The sequence below is a fragment of the Python bivittatus genome, unplaced genomic scaffold (genome assembly GCF_059951505.1).
Source record: "Python bivittatus isolate LINGU-HERP-01145 unplaced genomic scaffold, Pbiv_v1 ctg000840_np1212, whole genome shotgun sequence".
NCBI classification, from domain to species: Eukaryota; Metazoa; Chordata; class Lepidosauria; order Squamata; family Pythonidae; genus Python; species Python bivittatus.
Window position 1 is genome coordinate 17,374,369 of NW_028277113.1, and position 15,297 is coordinate 17,389,665.

The 15,297-nt window shown below is 36.2% G+C and overlaps 1 protein-coding gene across 2 annotated transcripts in view; it reads left to right on the forward strand.

Annotated features, from left to right (window-relative positions):
• The window catches only part of DTNBP1 (dystrobrevin binding protein 1), a 49,513-nt gene extending 35,690 nt beyond the window's left edge, over positions 1-13,823 (forward strand). For both annotated transcript variants that reach the window (XM_007432257.4, XM_025169215.2), the window contains 3 exons: positions 7,666-7,821; positions 9,745-9,888; positions 13,398-13,823. In XM_007432257.4, coding sequence (XP_007432319.1) covers positions 7,666-7,821; positions 9,745-9,888; positions 13,398-13,627 — 530 coding nt within the window. In that variant the 3' untranslated portion in view covers positions 13,628-13,823. The remainder of the gene's footprint in view (positions 1-7,665; positions 7,822-9,744; positions 9,889-13,397) is intronic.
• Positions 13,824-15,297: the final 1,474 nt, after the last annotated feature.

Genomic DNA, 15,297 nt, shown 5'->3' on the forward strand with positions numbered 1-15,297 from the left:
TGATACAATTTTAAGAGTCTTGTAATTGCAAATAACTTTTAATAGAAGCAAATATTCTCAGAAATAAATTCTAATCATCTTACATGTTTCATGATATGAACTTTTCTTTGTAGGATCCAGCAGAAATTGTTTGCATTGGTTTCTCCATTGTCTTAAACTGAACTACAGCAGCAGAACTGTTCTGTAAATAGTATTATTTGTATTCCCTGATTGCTGTGATTATAGGAGGGTATAGGAGAAAAATCAACAGTATAATTGTAAGCCGTGTTGCCATTATGTTGAGTGTTACAGTTGAATTTTGTACAGATGCCTGTACAGAACCAAGAATTAATATTATATATTAAAATACATTAATCTGTATAGAGTAAGAGAATTGGGGGAAAATGATATAGATCTTTAACCTTGTCTTTAAAATTTCCTCACCCGTTTATAAAACTTTAATTTGCTTTTTGCCAGTAAATTTTTTTCACCTTCCTTGGAGGATCCTCATGTTCATTCCTCTCTCCAAAATGTGCAGCTGAGAAATGTTATTGAAAGGGAAAAATGCCTTATCAATGTGGACATGGAAAGTGCAGGCTGACATCTTGAGTTGACATTAATTACTACTCTAGACAGGCAGATTGTCTTGTTAGATAGACTGTGGAGAAAAATCTCATTTCAACAAGATTGCAAGGCTAGTTTGTATTGATTAGAAAAACATTTACACTTCTTTGATAGAACTGATTGCTGCTGTTTAGCTGCTAGTAGAATGTTATGTTACTAGTAAATCTTCAGAAATGCAGGGTTGGTTCATTTTTTTGCAAGCTGCTGCTTTTATGAGAGAAAGTCTAGGAATTGTCTGCCACTTATTCCAAATGTTTCATAAAGTTAAACTCAGACAGTTGTATTTCTCTAAAACGAGGCATTTATATTTTTAAATAGTGCAGGGTACATTGCTTTAACTCAAGGAAAGGATTGTAGCAAGGACTGTAGCAAGGCTCTCAGGACTTTGTCTATATCCATGTTTATATTTTGTACAACTTGTATTTTATATTATAACTGGAAACTCTTCTAATTATTAATTTAAAATGCAATTCTAAACATGCTTAATGTGCAGTAAGTCTAGTATTTGCAGTGGAATTTAGTCCCTACTCAGTGAATTTAGAATTGCAGGATTATGGCTTTGGTTTTGGCCCTCATATTCCTTCTGAATATTTTCTGTTAGATTAGTATATTTCCTTGATTGTGTATTAGACTGTTTGTTGCATTTAATGCTATATCAGAGGTTTATATGCCACTTTTCAGAGAGCAGATCCTCTCAAGAAGGCTTAAGCCACAATATTAAATAATAAAAATCAGTAAAATTGCAATCCAAAACCATAAATATATTAGAGTCTGTATAAAAGAACATAAGAATCTGCCTTCACAAAGATAAAGAACTCACTCTTATAAGAAACTACTTAATACTTGCAAAACTTTTTTTTTTTTTTACTAAATGCTTGTGAACATTCATGTATTCATATGCCCATGTGTTTAGCTATGTAGGAGTTAATTTCTGTTTGGAATTCTTAATAGTGAAAAGTCACCATTGTTAGTCATTGTGCAATCTTCTGGAAAATTAATAATTTGAAATTTACATTTTGATTTGGTAGATAACTACAAATTCTGAGTTATGTTTAGTTTATCGCTATAAAATATGAATGCTGTCATAGTACAGGCACCTGTGATGATAAATATGGTAAAATGGATGGAAGATGTTTCTCACAACATTCTAGTTAAGTAGAGAGAGGATGACTATGTAGACCTGGGAGACTGAAGAGCTGTAGACATAGCTCAGTAGTAAATGTGTACAGAGTTTACTACTGCTGAGAAGCAGCTGTCATTGTGTATTTAATGTACACAATGAAATATAAGGCAAAATAGGTGGGCATTGATGTCTACATTTCTAATTTAGTAGGTGCATCTAGTTCAAAAGTTAGATGCCAAAAAGGAGTTTGAGGAGCACATTAAGGCAACAAAGAAAATCTCCAGAATAGGAAACCAACCAGGGAGTCAACTGCATGATGGGCATCACACATATACTAAAGGAAGATATAGAAATAGCAGAGCAAATTAATTAAGTTGTTATTTCTGCTGAAGATATAGGATAAATGCATGTGCTTGAGCTGGCCTTTTCAGGAGGAAGGTTGGATGAACTGAGGTGAATAGAGGTAATGAGAAATGAAATTGTAAGCCAACTTGACCATTTAAAGTAAATTCAAATATTAAACTTTTATTTCTAGAGAAGCTAAATATTACACTGCATCTGTCTCTGAAGATTGGAAATTAGCTTCCAGTTTTTAAAAGGAGATTGAGGGGCAATAAAGGAAGTCAAGGCCACCTAGCTTAATTTTGAAAGTATTATTAAAGAGAAAACAAGAAACACATAGTAGAACGAATCTTGCTGAAAATTAACTAATATGGTTTTTAAACATTCTAGACTTTTTTGAGAGGGTCTCATACTGTATATTGACAAAGTCCTTCACTAAGGCTCCTGAACAAACTCATCTCTATGGGATAGAGGATATGTCCTGCCATCATTTGGGAGCTGCTAAAAAAAAAAGCAGGAAAATGTATAGGAATAAATTAGTAATTCTCACATTGTTGAGGTACATGTAGTAGTGCCTTTTAATTTGTATATAAATAATTTACAATTAAAACTGAATAAATGAGAAATATTTAGTAATACAAAATTACTAAAAGAGTAATAAAAAACCAGAAGATAAATGGGGAATTAGGTTTATGAGTGAAGACAAAATGCAGGAAATTGGAGAAAATGAGAGTTCTATATAATATGCTGATTTATTTCATTCTTGCCTATTATATATGTATATATTTTAATGCCAAGAATTGAGAGCCAGTTTGGTGTAGTGGTTAAGGCACAGGCTAGAAACCAGGAGACTGTGAGTTCTAGTTAGGCCTTAGGCACAAAACCCGCTAGGTGACCTTGGGCCAGTCATTCTCTCTCAGCCCTAGGAAGGAGGCAATGGCAAACCACTTCCGAAAATCTACCCAAGAAAAGTGCAGTTGCCAGAAGCCAACACTGACTCAAAGGCATACACACAGACAAAGTATGCAACTAGAGAAAACATGAAGGGACCATATATAGTTACAGAAAATGAAAAAGTAAAATATGGAACAACTTGAATTAAATGTTAAACTAAAATATCAGTACAGGATTTACAATGTGCAAGATTCACTATAAAACTGACCTTAATGTGCCAGTGTTCTCACAAAAATTTAATCTTTTCTAAACTATATAATAATTTTGTCTAAAGGCTAGGTAAAAAAAGGTTGATTTGCTACTCATGTGAGTTCACATGAAAGGCAACAGAAATCAACCTGATGTTCAAAATTAAGACCTCGACAGAATTAATCCAGATAGAAATGTAGAATGTTCATAGACATAGTGAAGTCTGAGCATCAGAAAGGAAAACATAAAATACAAAGAAAAAGGAGTAAGACATTTAGGGGAACTAAATATGTTCAACATTTTGCTTATCCAAGAATCTAAAACCAAAAAATCTGTATTAAATACATAGGTAGTGCTGTCTAAAGTAAAACTATTGATTGCTTGATGTTAAGACAAAAAGATAAAGACATTAGATGGCTTTTAAGCTAATTAAAACGGAAATACAATCCTGAAGAAACAATGAAGTTTAACCAGAACTCTCCTGAATTTATAGAAGACATTATGGACAATCTATCCAAAATAATACAAAGTTCCCCATTCTGTGTGCTCTTGAGATAAATTACAGCACAAGAAGTGTCAAGAAAAACTGCTGCCACATGCATATATATAAAAGAAAGTTAAAGAATCTAGTGAAGAAGTGAACCTTCTCTCTCCTTATTGTGTGCCAAAAAACATTTCCTGCTCTGTGATTTGTTCCGTTCTGGAGGGATGGGGAAGAGTTCATTACACTTTTCTCCCTGTAATGGCTTTCTTTTAAGACCTTATAATTAGGTGATCCATCAAGATACATTCCTCAGCATGTAAAACTATTGGTATTGTTCAGCCTTCTGGCCCGTTATTTCCTAGCTTGGCAGAACTATGGTCCACCTGGCAACTATTTGCCTTCCCCTTATTTTGGAACTGAGAAGTTCAGGCTAAGAACAATCCCTGCCCTCCCTTCCAATCAGAAACAAACCGTCTGTCTTTGATCCAACCCCTAAATTTTCCTGTTCTTGACAGGCTTACTACTAATATATTCTGACTTCTGAAACAGTATCTAAGCAATGTATGATATACCCATTGAATGTCATATAAAATCTCTTCAGTAAAAGATCTCATGCATGTAAACAAGTATCTTCAGCATTAGCCTATAGTTTCCAATCTGTTGGAAAAAATAGAGTGGGTAGAATATGCAGCCTGTTTTGGAGCCTTGAGTTTTGCCTTTTAAGAAGTGCCATAAATTCTCCAGCTGAAGTTGTTCTCAAGTGTCTGATGTCCTGTTCTCACTATCCTCATTATGACATCTATGAAAGTGGGCAAGAAATACTTGTGAGATAGGAGAGTGGATAATTGGGACCTTTCCATAAACAGAGAAATCACCTTTATGTACTTTTTTCATACAAAGTATTTTCCATCTTTGAAAAGCTGAGATTTGTTACCCACAATCTCAGTTGAATAATGTAAAATGGTATCTTTTATGTGTGAGCTTTAGGCTTATAACTGTTAGAACATCTTTTGATTTCTGTCAAAAATTAAAACAAATCTGAGGTTATAGAGGGTAGTAGCAGCTGCTGCAACATAAATTTATAGACCAGCTATTTCCTTTAAAAAGGTACTAAGGTGAAATGATCTTTTTGTCCCCATCATGCCAGCACAGCAACAGAACTGTGGAGTCCTTGGTGCTCTCTGAGCTTGCATACGTTTCATTACCCAACTAGGTAACATCATCAGTGCTAGTGTATGTGGGGGTTCGCTCCCTCTCTATATTCAGTAGCTTGCCCTGCCAGTGTTGGTGGGGGTATAGTTTTCTCCTTGGTAGTTCCTTGATTAGGGTATTGTTTTCTGTTTGGTTGTTTGTCTGGTGTTAATCCCTGCTTGTTGGCTGCTGGAGAGGATGTGTTTTGGATGTATTCGAGCTTCCAGGAATTCCCTAGTGGTTTTGGATTTAGCTTGGTCTAGGATGCTCACAGTTTCCCAGTTGAAACTATAGTTAAGTCTGTCCATGTGTTGTGAGATTAAGGAGTTTTTATCATGTCTTCTGATTGCTAGTTGGTGTTCATGAATGCGCTCTGCTAGTCTTCTGCCTGTCTGTCCTATATAGTGGCTGTTACAGTCCTTACATTGCATGTTGTAGATGACTCCTGTTTTTTCCTTCTTGGGCTACTGGGTCTTTTGGTTTACTTAAGATGTTTTGGAGGGCTTTAGTTGGTTTGTGTGATAAAGTTGCATGGGTATCCATTTTGCTGGAAGATGTTATATAGGCAGTCTGTTTCCTTTTTCTGGAGTTCTGGGTTGCTGCACTGTGTTTGTACTCGCCTGAATGTTAATATGTTAATACTGTAACAGCCACTGTGTAGGACAGACAGGCTAGCAGAGGCATCCATGAACACCAACTAACAGTCAGAAGACACAATGAAAATTCCTTAATGCTAGGGAATTCCTGGAAGCTTGGCATTTAGACAGATCAGGCATCAATAAACACATAGAGATAAACCACATTTATACACCATTTGAAACAGACAATAAAAAAGCTAAAAGGGAAACCAAAAGACCAGAACACTTCCTTTCCAGCAGCCAATACCCAGTTAAGCAGGGATTAACACCAGACAAACAATTAAGCAGAAAGCAATGCCCTAATCAAGGATCTACCAAGGAGAAAACCACATGTGCAGCATCACTGGCAAGGGAAGCTATTGTATATAAACAGGGAGCAAACCCCACACTCACTAGCACTGATGATGTTACCTTGTCAGGTAATGAAATGTCTGCAAGCAAACAACCAAGCTCAGAGAGCACCAAGGACTCCACAGTTCAACCCTGAGCTACATATATTCTCTTCTATTGGAACAGCAACAGAAATCATGGAAATGTCACTAATAATCCTGCTCTTTACTGCAATTTATCTAATAGTATAAAAGGCTTTTTTTTTTAGATATTGTCAAGCTAAGCAAAAATACATATAATGTACTAGATGCTTTTTATGTTCATACTTAGATGCATATTTTTAGTAACTTTTTGTTCCTGACGGTCATATGAAAAATTAAGTAAAAAGATTTCCGGTTGGCTCCATAATAATCTTTCCTGTAATCTATCTGGAACACTGAGTTTCCTTCAGCTGTTCTTACAGATTTTCTGTTTGGGATGTTAACATCCCTAGATGTTTACTTCAATGTTATTCTAATGATCTCTGAAAAATTTTGACAGTAACTATATAGGTAAGTAAAACGGATGTGTAGAACATTAAGAAATTGTAGTGCAGTTGATGTTTTTGTAATAATCGTTGCTGTGTCATAAATGAGATGTAATACTGGAACTTAATTTGATAGAAATATGTAGTGCTTTTTATTACAAATTATATTCATGAGAAAGTTTTGTTGAAAAACAATCTGAGTATCAATTTTATATTCTTTTGCTTTTTTTCCTGTGAGATTAAATGTTGATGTTTTTGTATTTGAATTGAGAGTAGAGTTATTGTTCTGTAACTATTATAGGTTAGGCCTGTATTGAAACTCTTTTTTTCTGGGACCATTAAAATTACATGCAAGTTCAATTAAGGAAGGGCAATAGGTCTGAATGGGGAAGGATTGTCAGTGAATCATGTCCTTCTTTTCTTGCCATTTTATAAATATTTTCAGTTCTAACCAGTGACACTTTAAAGATTTAATGCACAAGGCTAACTGGGAGGGTTATGAGTTTCAAAAAGGTTACATAAACTCTGTATCTTGCTTTACTGTTTATGGAAGAAAGGGAAACAGATATTATTAATAATGTTAAAAACTGCCACATAGAGTTAGGGATAAATCTCGAAATCTGTGGGCCTTTTGTTAAGAAGGAAATGGAATGGCAGCTCTGTAAGAATAGGTCCAGCATTTGCTTTGGGCTTTTGGTCTAGGTAGAAGAATACAGAGGCAGATGGAACAATAGGAAAATAGCACAATGGGAAAACACCGTAGCTGTATCCTGAATGTTGATATCCCTGGCTGATAATGTTGATATCCCTGGCTCCCGTTCACAGTGGAGCAAGCAACATTTTTTAAGGGCTATTTCATGACCTTGCACTTTGTCTAAGGGTTATAAGCAATATTGCTGATGACATTACTGTATATCACTAGAGTGGGTACCGCTGGCATTTGTGGATTTTTTTGGTAGCTTTATATTTTGAGAGAGTTTAGGGGACAAAATCAGTTTAATACACTCATTTCGCCCTTTGGGGGAAATAAATCATTGCAAAGCATGCAGTAAGAGAATCGCATGCTGTAATGTGCAATTGTGACACCAATCCATTTGATACTGAATCGTTCTGCTAAATAGAGCCAAATTTAGTCATGGATGCTTAAGAAATTGCTGTTTCAAAACCTGAGATATAATTCTTTGCTTTATACTAGTTTTGATTTTTAATTTCATGAGTTTACTGAGATGCAGTTGAAAGTGCTGAAATGACAATATTTCAAGTTTATTTTATTTCCCTATTCCAGCTGAACTTGATGTAGAGCATGTTCAGAAGGTGCTGGATATGGAGCATACCCAGGAAATGAAGCTAAAGGAGCGGCAGAAATTCTTTGAAGAAGCTTTCCAGCAGGACATGGAACAATACCTCACCACAGGCTATCTGCAGATAGCTGAAAGACGGGGCAAGTATTGAAATCTTTCGATCTAAACTTCCATGTAAGTATCTCTCCAGCTAAATCACAAAACAGACTTACAGAGCTGCCATAACACTCTGTTGGATTTTGTAGTCTTTTTATATCTTCCATAACATAGCCTTACTCAAAAAAGTTAGAGTGAGCGATATGCTCAAGGGTTCTCCTTTTCAAGAAATGAGACTAGTTGATATTAAGTGTAATCAGAATATAACAGTGTGTTGTGTGTTATACCTCTGTCCTAGTTGTAAGAATAGAACGGCAATTTTGAAAGTTGTTTGTCTGGGAATAGATGCAAGAGCTAATATATTTTGTGTTGCTTCAACCTGTAAACAGAGAAGTGGCAGCTATTTTCTTGCAAATCAGTGAGCTTGATGGTAGAAATCACAGCTGAGACTTGCTGAATAGTAGATTGTATCTTGCTTCTCATCAAAAGAAAAGGTTAATCAGAAATCTGTTCTACCCCCAAATAGAACCTGTTCTGTTTGTCCCTAATGGAGAGCCCATTAACAGGTTGTGAACACATCGTGCTCTTAATCAAGTTCCCTTGTAATTATTGCTGAGATGGTTATTGCCTCTGATACCTCCAAATAACTGCTGTAACAAGACATTGATACTTGCACTACATTACCTTTTTTATGGAAGCTGCTGAAATTTGTGGGCATTGTTGTTTCCTGTCTTTATTAATTGCATAGCTTAATAATACATTGTATAAAAATAATTTTTTTTATCTGCCCTGAACTTTGCTTTGTTCCACTTCATTGGCTCACAAGGGAGAGAAAGACTTCCTGTCTTTTCAACAGCATACATAATTCTGTGTCTTGTCATCATATTCCCTAAAGAGCCCCTTATTTTAGATGTATATCTTATCTTACCTTCGAGGATCTCTATTTCTGGCTTAAAGTCACCCAGTCCTAATCCAAGACTTAACCTTTATACCAGTCCATTCTGTCTTTTCTCATTTTCTTTCTATACCAGTCCATACTGTTTTTTTCTCCTAGGGTAACTGTTTCAGCCCCTTCATAATTTTGGATGAAGTTCCAGCAACTTTATTGTCATACTAGACTCAAAAGTTCTGGAACATAAAGCAAGTTGATAGAAAAGCTACTCAGTGCTTCTGTTAGTTATTGGGAAATGGTACCAGGAATGTGCAAACCTCAGTGCATTCTGTTGTTTCCTGAAATGTATAATCCAACTGTTCTGAAAGTGGCTGGTTTTCTGTAGGTCCAGATCACTATGTACACTTCTAGAATATGAAGAATGCCTCTCCATCAACGTGTTTGGGCAAGAGAGAGAACATTCTGGGAGACACAGAAATTTTCCATTACTGAATCTGGAATTTTGACAGATAACTATAATCTCTTTGTAATAATACAGTCATCATTACATTTCATTTGTCTCAGTGATAGAAACTGTCTCATCTCTTTGTAATAGGGTTTTTTTTTAGATTTTTTTTTAATCCTGCTTTTATTATTTTTCATAAATAACTCAAGGTGGAAAACAAACCTAGTACTCCTTCCTCCTCTTATTTTCCCCACAACAACCACCCTGTGAGGTGAGTTGGGCTGAGAGAGTGTGACTGGCCCAAAGTCACCCAAGCGGCTTTCACGCCTAAGGTAGGACTAGAACTCACAATCTCCTGGATTCTAGGCTGGAGCCTTAACTACTAGACCAATAACTGTTAGACCAAACTGGCTCTCTTCCTCATCAGCACAAACTTCTGAAATTCATGTAAGTCCTGATTCATCCTTTTAGGTGCTGATATAAATAATGACACTATCAACCTTTCCTTAAAAAGTCAGACTGCTAATTAAAAAAACAGAAAAAAATTGGGGGCAAAATTCCGTTTTACAACCATGGATTCCAAAAATGAGCATGTGGGTAAATTTGCTGATTTATTTTTTCTGATTTCAGAGCCAATAGGGAGCATGTCTTCTATGGAAGTGAATGTGGACACGTTGGAACAAATGGACCTTGTGGATATGTCTGATCAAGAAGCCTTAGATGTCTTCCTTAATTCAGGAGTAGAGGACAGTACTTTATTATCTGCTACAATAGGTAGATGTTTCTTATTGTATTAGATGAAACAAACACAGTAGAGCTGATTGAATCTTTCTGGTGGGATAGATTAATTTTAAGTCAAGAGATTTTTTTTTCTTGTTTTAATCAAAAGATGTAGTAGATGCAAGGTTACTTTATTTAATACTGCTCAATTGGCTTAGAAGAGGCTCGCTTATGGGACCTCGTTTATGTTGTCAGAGGACACTCCCATTATACCTAGAAAGCACCATGGTTGTAAGTTTTCTGCTGGCAGCATGTTAGGACAGATTACAGGAAACCATAGACCCATAAAATACAGATCCCCTGAAAGAACTGGACACTAGTAAAGATTAGCAATATTAAAATAAGTCAGATAAAAATTAAGACAATATTAACAGTGTCAGGGAAAAAAACATGTTAAACACGGGAGGCAGACACACCATAAAACAAGTCACTTCAAAGTTCTAGAAAGTTTATTAAATGTTAGTTCAATAAGCAAGTAAAATTCAACCAATAGCATACAAGGTACCTACTTAGATTCACATTGCAATGCCGACCATCTTGACCGAGCTGTCAGGTAGACAGCTTGACCAAAATGGTACCGACCTCCTCAGATGCAATCCTTTTTATCCTTTAAAACCGCAAACCACAGACATGACTCCTAGGATTTGCAACTGAATCATAACTTCCTTGGTGCTAATTTTACCATACTTTACCATACTTTACCATACTTCCCTTGTCACGTCTTTTCCCATCAGCAAGTTTGCTTAGTCTTGCAAGTTTACTTATTTCCCGTCATTGCCCTAAAGGCCATATCTTAGCTAACTTGGCTTTATTAAATGCAATCAAAACTAACATTAAAACATATAGAAGGCTACTAAAATTTTCCTCTCACAACAGCAACACAATAACTACATCAGAATCACACACAACCAAATGCACTTTTAGAAAGAAATAAACTAACTTTATGTGAGATATTACAAAGAGCCTGCTGTTTTACCATGTTGGCTTTACCTCCTACAGAATTTGGTTACATTGTGTATAATAATTGAGTATCTGTCTGATAGTAGAAGGAAGACTTAAAAGTTCTTTGGATGAGCTGGAAGTTTGGTTTAAAGGGCTTAAATAAGTCTGCTTTGCGTGTCATAAGAAGATATACAACTGCATCTGATCCACATGAACATGTTAGTTAGTAAGGAATCTTATGAAACTGGTTTTCCAGCAAGATGGATAATAGTCCATCAAAGTAGGCTCAGAAGAAGGCTCTGTGCTGCCCAGGCAATTCCAAGATAGCACACTGGCTACTGGAAACTAGATTTAAATTCTTTTGCATTTCTACATCCAGAATGCTGTTTTAGAATCCTTCCCCCTTGTTCACACTGCATTGATAAAAAGAGCTCTGAGGAAAGACTATATTAGGCCTGCAAAGCTCTGGATGTGCTTTAGAGTGCACAGGGCTCTCCCATAGTACTTGTCAGCCACTCTTTGAAGAAGCTCCATCTTTTCTCATTTTTTTTTATAGTTGCAGCACAATTTTGGAAAAAAGTGCAGTTTGGTGTAAGGGGTTGTTGAAGGGTGCTAATATGTATGCTGAGCTCTGAAGCACTTTTTATTTTCCTGAAAATTCAAAGTCTATGTAAGCCCTAATAATGATCAAGGATTGTTAAGGGAGCCAAACCCACAAGGCAAAAAATTAGCTTTAACTAAAAAGTGAAGATCACTAATCAAACTCCACCCTATGGAGCTCAGATTCCTGAGACAATGCTACTTTTGGCACACGTAGAGAACTACAGCATTTCTCTCAAGAAATTAGACTATACTGATTTTAGAAAGATGGAGCTAGAATATGGGCCAAATGTCATTTTATAGAGGAATGATGTCAAAGACTTGCCAGAGGCCTCCTTTGTGAAAACTCCCAATTTATGCCTGTCCTTTCTTCCTTATCTTTTCATCATTTTTAAAATATTTGAAGAAAATTTCTTTAGCTGGTTCACTGGCAAAAATAAAATACCATAATATATGACCAATTCTTCTTTTTTAAAAATAGGAAATATCATTTTGGGAAGAGATAATTAGTTAACAAAAAACATTATAATCTTTATTCCCATTCTTTTGTCCTGTTAACTTTTCCTACATATTTTTAAAAGGATATTGTGCAAGTTACATATTTATATTTGTAACATGTACTCTAGCAAAGCATGTAAAATAGCCATAATTCAAGTACCTGTAACTCAAGTTCTTCAAGTAGCGATCACCAAGAATTCAGCCAGCCCATCTGCGTGCCCCATTTGGTGTCAAGGTTCCTTTTCAGGGATCTGCTGCATCAGAAACTGAGAGTTTAGTGAGAGCATGCCAGTTATGTCTGATAATTTGCAGAGGCCAGGACTCCCACCAGAAGAGTTATTTTAAGGTTGAGAATGCCCCAAGTGGCGCTCTGTGCAAGCTTCAAAACCTGTCTTGACTCAGAGACCAAAGGAGAAACTTCAGCTGGAGAAATATCTATTGGCCTTGGGATCTCTTTTTCTCTGGATATCAAGATGTATACACTAAATAAAATACAGGTAGTCCCCAGTTTAAGAACGAGTTCTATTTCCAAGGTCTGTCCTTAAGTTGACCTTGTTTGTAAGCTGGAACAATATTATACAATACTAGTATAAGTAGTATTGTGTAATGAACTTGAACCATTGTGTATTTAAGTTGAATCATTGTGTATTTAACTCGAATTTTGCTACAATAGGCTCCATTTTTAACTATGAGTGTCCTTAAATTAGGTGTTCTTAACCCAGGGATTACCTTTATCACAATATAGTATATGACTCTAAACTTCTTGGCACATTTATTTTAAAAAGCACACAGAAATGGCAGGCAAAATGTTTTTTTCTTTCTGACAGTCTTTTCTGAAAATCTGTGGATAAGCAGCTTTCCTAAATAAAGGGAGATCAGAGGTGAAAAAGGATAGGAAAGTTAGCCCTGGCTGTCCTTACAATGTCTACATTTTGGCATCTCACTTGCATTTATTTACGGTCTAATTACTTATCAAGACAATCAGGTCAGAAAAAGAAGGTAGAAAAGTATTTGAAAATGGTGGAAGTTTGTAAATCTATTTTCAAAATCAGTGAAGACTATCCAAATCACTTTCTTTCACAAGCAAGCCAGTTTTCATTTTAGAAAAATAATTTTAATCTGCATTAATTTTAATGAAGATTTAAGGCAAAGTGACACAAAATTGCATCCTTAAAGATTTGCTCTAGAACTCTTTGTCTAAGATTATTCTGAGCTATTTTACAAAGGAAGAGATTATAAGGCATGCCTGTATATTCAACTTTTACTGCACCCTGAGAAACTATGTAGCAGTTCTACAATCTGCAGCAGTTCTGCAGTCTTTTATATGAAATCATATGGTATATCTTACTTTGTAAATTGTCCTAATAAAAAGAAGAGATGGATCTTATGACAAATATTCATGATATAATAACCAGCCATTCGGTTTGAATTATTTTAAGACTTTTTTGTTAATGTTTTTGAAGGGTCAGACTCCAGCACCCATCAAAATGAAATCAGTGTTCAGGTTCCCATTGAGTCAGAGCTGGGCAAGAAGTTCTCTTCAGAAGCACCCTGGACAGACTCTGCTAGCCAAGATGCCGGTGAAGGAGAATCACCTGTGATCCAATCAGACGAGGAAGATGTGCAAGTGGACACTGCTCTTGTGAATACAGAAATGAAGAGCCCTTCTGATATTAGCGATGAAAGTGATTAACAAACAGATTCAGTCTTATCACAGCGCTCTATAGGAATTAAGTCTGGAGTGAATGAGGAAAGAAATGATTGGCAGAGCTTGTGTGTTGTTTTATCTTCAGAGAGATAACTGTATGCAGTCATGTAAAATACCTGTTTTTATATTAAAAACATTCTGAAAGCACATCCATTAAGCAATAAACTCTTGCCTTTGGAACAAGATACCTTCCATGTTGATGCTTACCCAAAAGGACAAATTATGAATGGGGTTATTTTAAAATCCTCAGTAGAAATGTAATACAGAAACCATTTTAATCCTTTGTGGTAACTTAGTATATTTTTGTTTCTAAAAGACTGAACTGAATATCAAAAAAATGGCTGTTTATCAAGCAATGGAGAATAGGCTAGCATTCAAAAGAAGAGAGATTGATTAGATATTTACATTAAAGCAATAGAAAGGTAAAAGTCCCTGGGTATGCTGTATCTCTATAAAAATGATCATAGTGGATGCATTTAGAGTACCGTATTTATCGGCATATAACATGCACTTTTCCCCCTAAAATGTGGGGCTGAAATCCTAGTTGTGTGTTAAACGCCGATGTATAAACCCCTGTATAAGCCCTGCGGCTTCTCACCTCAAGCGGCAGGGCTGGGAGAGTGGAGCCTTCGAGTCATAGCTGTAACCGGGGCTGCAATCACACGCTTCCCACCACCTCCTCCGACTGATTATGGCACTTAAATCATGCCCCATTTGCAGTCTTTTGTAACATCACCTGCGCGGACACATACTGGAGGGTCCTGAATGGAGAGCATTTCCATGTTCTTTTTGTTGTTCTGATTATAACTTCTTACACTTTATACCACTATAAAGTATTTCACTAGATAAATCACAGGATATAGCTTGCATGTTGAATTTACTGTGGAAAGGTAGTTAAAGACTGTAATGCTCAAAGAATAGTAGAACTCATATACAGTCAGGACCAGAAATATTGGAACAAGGTGCCTGCGCTTTGACTCATTACTACACGCCGGACCGCGCGGGTGATATCACTAAAGTACCGTGAGATTCCCTCCTCTCTTTGCAGAGGTCCGGCGTGTAGTAATGAGTCAGAGCGAAGACCGCGCAGGTGATGTTACTAAAGACTGCAAACAGAAGAGGCATACCCTAATAATAAATTACTGTACCCCCCAATCCACTTTATTTTGCTTCCAAGTCATTTATTTTAAATTTAAGTTTTTTTACTTAAACTTCCTTCCTAAAAATTAAGGTGCGTGTTATACGCCGATAAATACGGTACTGGCTATTCTAAGTAGGTACAGCTGAAAAAAATTGGAACAGGTGTTTTTTTTTTTTGTCTTTAATGCAACTGCCTCAGTTGAAGGATGGGTGGCTTTTGGACTTCATGTTGGCCCCCCAACTAAGATTATATCACTGTAACTGAAATTATGTGGCAGCACCATTTCCCAGGGATTCACAGCAGGATGTGAAAAGATACATGCTAAGAATCAGATTAAAAATACAAAGTTTTAAGAAAACCACACTACTGTTCCACACACAATGGCCCTTGCTGGTTGGAAGATGGGGCCGCCTCTCTATTAGAGGTTTGTTGTCTTTCATCCCTCTAGTACAGGAATGAGACCTGTGACCCTCCAGGTTTTGCTGGACCTTGATATTCACCATTACTGGTAGGT